This window comes from Centroberyx affinis, unplaced genomic scaffold (genome assembly GCF_046629955.1).
Source record: "Centroberyx affinis isolate AG114_WGS23_722 - 3 ecotype Tasmania unplaced genomic scaffold, CSIRO-AGI_Caff_v1 ptg001260l_1, whole genome shotgun sequence".
NCBI classification, from domain to species: domain Eukaryota; kingdom Metazoa; phylum Chordata; class Actinopteri; order Beryciformes; family Berycidae; genus Centroberyx; species Centroberyx affinis.
Genome location: NW_027279771.1, coordinates 220,630 through 226,379, shown reverse-complemented (window position 1 = coordinate 226,379; position 5,750 = coordinate 220,630). Strand labels below are relative to the sequence as shown.

The following is a 5,750-nucleotide window of genomic DNA, read 5'->3' as shown; positions in this document are numbered from 1 at the left end:
ACGCAATAACCTACTGTAGCGAGAGAAAAAAAACTGCTTAAAAGCAACAAAAAAGTACTTAAACGGCATCAGTGCCTTAAGACCAGCGTGCTCTCTAGATAATCACTTGAAGTGTTTCTCCTCATTCACCATTTGACTGTTTGTGTCCTCGGGTAAAACTGCAGTTTCCAGCAGAGTTGCTGTCTGAATGTCTCTTTCCTTACAGCAGTTCCTTTCATGAATTCTATATTTTGTAAACCTAAGGAGCAAAATTATATTTTAGAAAACATATGTATTAGGTAAATGATTTTTTTTTTACTCTCACAACGTGGCCTTTATGGGAGTGATATGATAAGGAATAGATTTTCTCTTTTCTTTTTTTTTTCTTTTTTTTTGAGAAATTTTGCTGTAACGATGTAAATAAAATGTGTAGTGTTCATAAGGCCTGCAGCATCGCTTGAAGAGCACGCAGGAAAGTGGTATTTATTGAATATCTTTGTATCTGTACTGTGTACATACATTCTCCTATCTAAGTCTTCAGTTACTTGTAAAAACTGATTTCAGTAAATAAACAATATAAATTACAGGAGTTGGATGTGCCCCGCTCATTGCAAAGCCCTTTGACTGTTTTCGTTTTGGTCGACAGGTTGTGGGGGTAAATGAATATGAACTGATACAGACTAACAATATAATCACGAGAATGGTCAGTTTTTTCAACGCCTAATAACACTCAGGCTATACTGTAGGCTATAGGCCTGTGCATAGTGAATCAGTGTAACAGGAGTGTGGACATGGGCTTTAGGTCCATATTAATACAAAGCTTATTCTCCACAGTTCCTGAAAATGAGACTATTCCTGTAGCTGACATAGGCCTGTATGATTTAGATGTATTGATTTTTATTTTTAAACTAAAATCTGTGTTTGGTAAGTGCAGGCCTTATGCATCGACTCTATAGGCCTACCATCGGTGTTAGGCTACCTAAAATTGCATTGCCTCATCTACATTTATTTTAGGCTATTGTTATTATTAGGCTATCTTATTTTAAAACGGTCCAATAGGCTAATCGCCGTTTATTGTATCGCCTGCCATACCATTAGATACATTATGTTATTGTTGGAGTAGGACTGAATGCTATCCATTTTTAGTTAAAGTCACACAACATGCATAGGCTGTCATTGATTTGGTTATTTATCATTGACTGCATTGACAGTAAATTGTCAGGCAAATTTCAACTGTAACGTAGGCTAATAAGCTAATATAAATCATAAATCAAATCATTTGTGCCCTTATTCTATTAAAGTGGTCGTTTAGCTTATAGACAAAAACCTCATTGCCAGTAGGCTAAAAGTAAACCACACTTTCACTGCAAATAAATATCTCCATAGGAGAGCTTTAGTACAACTGAAATGAGAACAACTTTATCCCGATGCTGCCCATTTCAAGAAGCGCCTCTGCCCATCATGCCAAATGCGTGTCTAGGTGCTACCTTCAGGTGCTGTCGGAAATATGAGCGCATATGAACAACCCAACACAGTAACTGTAGATACAACTGGGAAAGTGACAGTATGATACCACAAATGCCAACATATGCGATTTAGGAGGCGAAGAGCATAGAGGCTGTGTCAACAACTGATGATAAAAGTAGTGTATTATTATTGTAAATAATTGTTTGGCATTCTGTGTAAGACATTAGTAGCTATTGTATTTTCACTCTTTGTTTAGGTGTTCTAGAAGTTCTCGTGCTGTTTGTGCATACTAGATCAACATTTGACTCATGGATTAATTAAAAATCATTTACATGCCTGATGCAGATTTTCTCTAGGCCTCCTTCTTTTGCCACTGCAGCAGAAAGTAGTCCTAGGCAGCTTTTTAAATGAAACAACAGCCAAAACTACTTTTGTTACAGAGTGCATTTTGTTATTATTTACGACTAAAAGCACTTGAATGCAAAAGTCGTTGTTGGGACATCCCAACTCACATATAAAGGCTTACGATGACAACTGAAGGCAACATAACCTATAAGTAAGTGCTCTGCTCCTCCAGCAGAGGGCGACAGCGGGCTCACTGCTGGGGTGTATTTCTAAACGAAGAAGAAGAAGCACTACCGCAGTTGCGCACTGTCAAACAGAACGCTTGGTGCTGCGAGGTGAGTCTTTTGAGAGAGCAGTTTAATTAATGAAAGAACAGTAAATTAAAATCACATTAAACGACGCTTCATTTAACCCACGCATTTACCACGCGTGCATGAGATGCAAAACTAAACGTCGCCTTCATTTGGCATTTTGGGAAAACACTGGTGAACAGACTGTATTCTCTGACCTTGGCTAGCTACAATGAGCTAACGTTAGCTAGTCTGTCAATGGTCTTGACTTTAACGGTACATGCGTGCTGTCAGTCACTTAAATAAACATATATATCTGTCTGTCTTGTGAAAAACATGCTGTATCATGGAGTGCCTGCCTTGTTCTTGTTAGTCCCCTCTTTAGCTTGAAGGACTTAAAGAGTATTAGTCTATCTTTACTGCAAGTTAGCTAGCTTACATAATGAAAAACACTTAAGTGACTGCATAAATGTCACTATCTGTCATCATACTAACGTTACCTGCGTTGCTTGTCAGCGTGATTTTCGCAAACAACAAAGTGACCCCAGCCTGTGCATGCCACGCTTTGAATTGAGCTGTTGCATTGTAAGTAAGTGTCTACTGTTTGGGGAGTTTGTGAGGACTTAAACACAAGTTCCCTCTCCCTTTCCAGAGTCAGGATGGCAGGTCGCCGTGTAGCCCTGAAGGCCATTGACTGGGTGGCGTTCGCCGAGCGGGTCCCACCCAACCAGAGGGGCATGTTCAACGCGCTGAAGACCCGCAGCGACGCCATCTCTGCCAAGTCAGTGGTACCAACAGCAGGCTTGAGAAACAACTGAGTCTCTGCACACACATGAGGCTTTCTGTTTACCAATTGGTAGAGTCTGCATACCCCCTTAAAGTGTCAGTTTCTCTCTTTTTGTATGGGAACTTATTTCCCAACTTTCTCACCACAGGAGGAAGTATACTGAGTAGTGTGAATCAGAAGTGTATTGGGAATATTGCTGCCTGGTGGATCACATGTGCTTACTGATAAGCAAACATTAAACTGCTGGGATTCTCAAATGAGTTTGATTTGATGTTGTCTCCCATGTAGGGCTGGGTATCGGTACTCGATACCTTTAAGGTATCGACCGAAATAACCCAGTACCAAGTAGTATCGAAACTTCTCCAGTCAAACGATACCTGCATTCGATAATTTTTGTACACAGATCTAGAAAAAAAAGACTATTTGTATGGTTTTGCTCGCAGCCAATCACCGCAAGCGTTCTTCGATTTAATGCAACGTGTGATTGGCCCACTACCGCTGCAGCCCATACAGTCTGTGGTGGTGAAGTCGAGCGCAGTGTATGTGACGGAGTTGGTAGTTCAGTGTGCCGAGATGCCACCAAAACGTAAAAAAAAAAAGGTATCGAATGAAGTACTCTATTGGTATCGGTATCACTTTAAGGGTACTGGTATTGTAATTTTTTTAAACGATACCCAGCCCTACTCCCATGCAAAGAGAGAAACAGAACGGCACAATCAGGGCTAAAGTCAGAACTAACTAATTACCACATTACTCAGACATTTTTCAAAGAGGGGTTTGATCAAAGTTACTGAAGGTGCATCCTGATGGAGCGCATGCAGCATTGTCAAACGTGTGAGGGAAAAAAATTCAAAGCTGCAAAGGGTGTCTGTGGCAAATGTTAAATTACATTGCCTGACATTTTGTTTGTTCTTTACTGAATCTTGCATGCATCGTATCATGTCCTAATTACTACCAGAGTATTGCACTGGGTTATTAGTTTTTCATTTGGATCTAGTCTCCCAAGAGTCCTTTCATAAATAATAATAATAATTATTATAATAACAGAAAATACATACATACAGTAACTTACATATCTACAGATCAAAAATAATCAAAATCCCAGTAGAAAAGGGGGAAAAAAGAATAATTTTCTTGCCAGGACACACCTATTATTTCATTGATCCCTTTTTTTTCCTTTTTTTGAATATGCATGCTCACACTTTTTGGTTTCTATCACTTGCCCTCCTCTGTCATCTCTTACACTCCTATCTTCTCTCTACACCAGGCTAACCTCCCTGCCAGAGACTCCTGCAGCCATCGACTGGAGTCACTACAGGAGCGTAGTAGCCAAACCTGGGATGGTGGATGAGTTTGAGAAGAAGGTGAGCTTGACTGGAGGTTGGTCGGTTCCATAGGTTATTGTACAGTAAATGTCTTATCCTATGGGTGTCCTGTGTAAGAATCGCCATGTCATATTGACTGGTGGTCATCCAGCTCAGTCATAATTATGTTAGATAGGAGTTTGTTCATCATTTGTTGATGTGTCGCAATGGTAACTAGTGCTGAAAAGATTAGTCGATTAATCAGTTAGTCAGTGAACAGAAAATTAACCGATTTTCATTTGTCAAGTAAAAATACCAAACATTTGCTGTTTACAGCTTCACAAATGCTAAGATTTGCTTGCTTTTTTTCGTTTCAAATTATTATAAAATTAATACTTTGGGGTTTTTTTTGGCTGTTAGACCAAGTAAGCAATTTGAAGACATCACTTTGGGCTCTGATAACTTGTGATGGGTATTGGTCATTATTTTTTTTACATTTTATAGACTAAATGATTAATTGATTAATAGAAAAAATAATCAATAGATTAATTGATGAAGAAAATAATCGTTAGTTGCAGCCCTAATGGCAACTTTAATGTTCCTGTTCTTTATGCACACAGTTCAAGGCCCTGCAGATCCCTGAGCCTGTCGACACACAGACCAACGCCATCAATGCGCAGGAGGCTGAGGCTGTAAGTGGTCGTTTGTTTATTGGTCAAATTTCAGGTCTGTTTCAGCAATCTAGAATGTTTTGAGGACTGTTAACTTGAATATTGTTGCTGTCAAACCAAGATTGGCAATAATATATTTTTGTGAGTGTGTGTATATAATGTGTATAAATGGTCCAAGGGTCATGAAATTCCCTCAACACACAAAGGACAAAATGAAGAACACAAAAGCTGAAGTTATGAAGCTTTCAACATGACAGCATTGACATATTTTGTTGTTCTCTACATTTTGCATCATCAGAGGTAACGATTTGTTTTCTCCAACAGAACAAAAGTGCAGCGGCCTACATTGAAGAATCTAAAGGCCGCATTGCTCAGTATGAGAATAAGGTGAGACTCTGAAGTGTATACACTAAAACGCCTCCATAAGATGCTTCAGGGAATTTATACTGGGGGAAGAGGTATTGCATAACAGGATATCATGGTGGCTTACCAGCCCAAGGTGCATAGCAGGCACTTGTGCAGATTTCTAATTTAAGGCACAACCTTTGTTGCATGCAGTTCCCTCTCTCTGTGTGCCATCTTTCCACTGTATGCTATCAATAAAACAGAAATAGAAAGAAGTTGATGTTGAAAGATGTTTTGTAGCTTCACATAAACACACACACCAGTTCTCCTCACCTTTTCCTTATTCTCTCTCTTTCTTTCTGTCCTTTTTGTTCTCAGCTGGATAAGTTCAAGAACATGATCCCCTTCGACCAGATGACTATCGAGGACCTCAACGAAACCTTCCCCGAGACCAAGCTGGACAAGGTCAAGCACCCCTACTGGCCGCACAAGCCCATCGCCGACCTGTAAATGCATCCCTGGAGGCTCACCTCTCAATAAACATTATGTATTTTAATGAGAA

At 39.6% G+C, this 5,750-nt stretch overlaps 1 protein-coding gene across 1 annotated transcript; it reads left to right on the top strand.

The window, feature by feature from the left end:
* Positions 1-2,077: 2,077 nt before the first annotated feature.
* Positions 2,078-5,750, top strand: LOC139648829 (ATP synthase subunit d, mitochondrial-like). The gene is made up of 6 exons (XM_071525065.1): positions 2,078-2,126; positions 2,734-2,862; positions 4,136-4,232; positions 4,793-4,864; positions 5,168-5,230; positions 5,567-5,750. Exons 2-6 carry the CDS (start codon positions 2,741-2,743, stop codon positions 5,696-5,698), a joined length of 486 nt encoding a protein of 161 aa, XP_071381166.1. The 5' UTR covers positions 2,078-2,126; positions 2,734-2,740; the 3' UTR covers positions 5,699-5,750.

Excerpts from the sequence above, each read along its gene's own strand:
- LOC139648829 (XM_071525065.1), top strand. The coding sequence starts at position 2,741 with ATGGCAGGTCGCCGTGTAGCCCTGAAGGCCATTGACTGGGTGGCGTTC. Across the intron at positions 2,863-4,135 it reads AGCGACGCCATCTCTGCCAA|GCTAACCTCCCTGCCAGAGA; the intron begins GTCAGTGGTACC and ends TCTCTACACCAG. Across the intron at positions 4,233-4,792 it reads TGGATGAGTTTGAGAAGAAG|TTCAAGGCCCTGCAGATCCC; the intron begins GTGAGCTTGACT and ends TTATGCACACAG.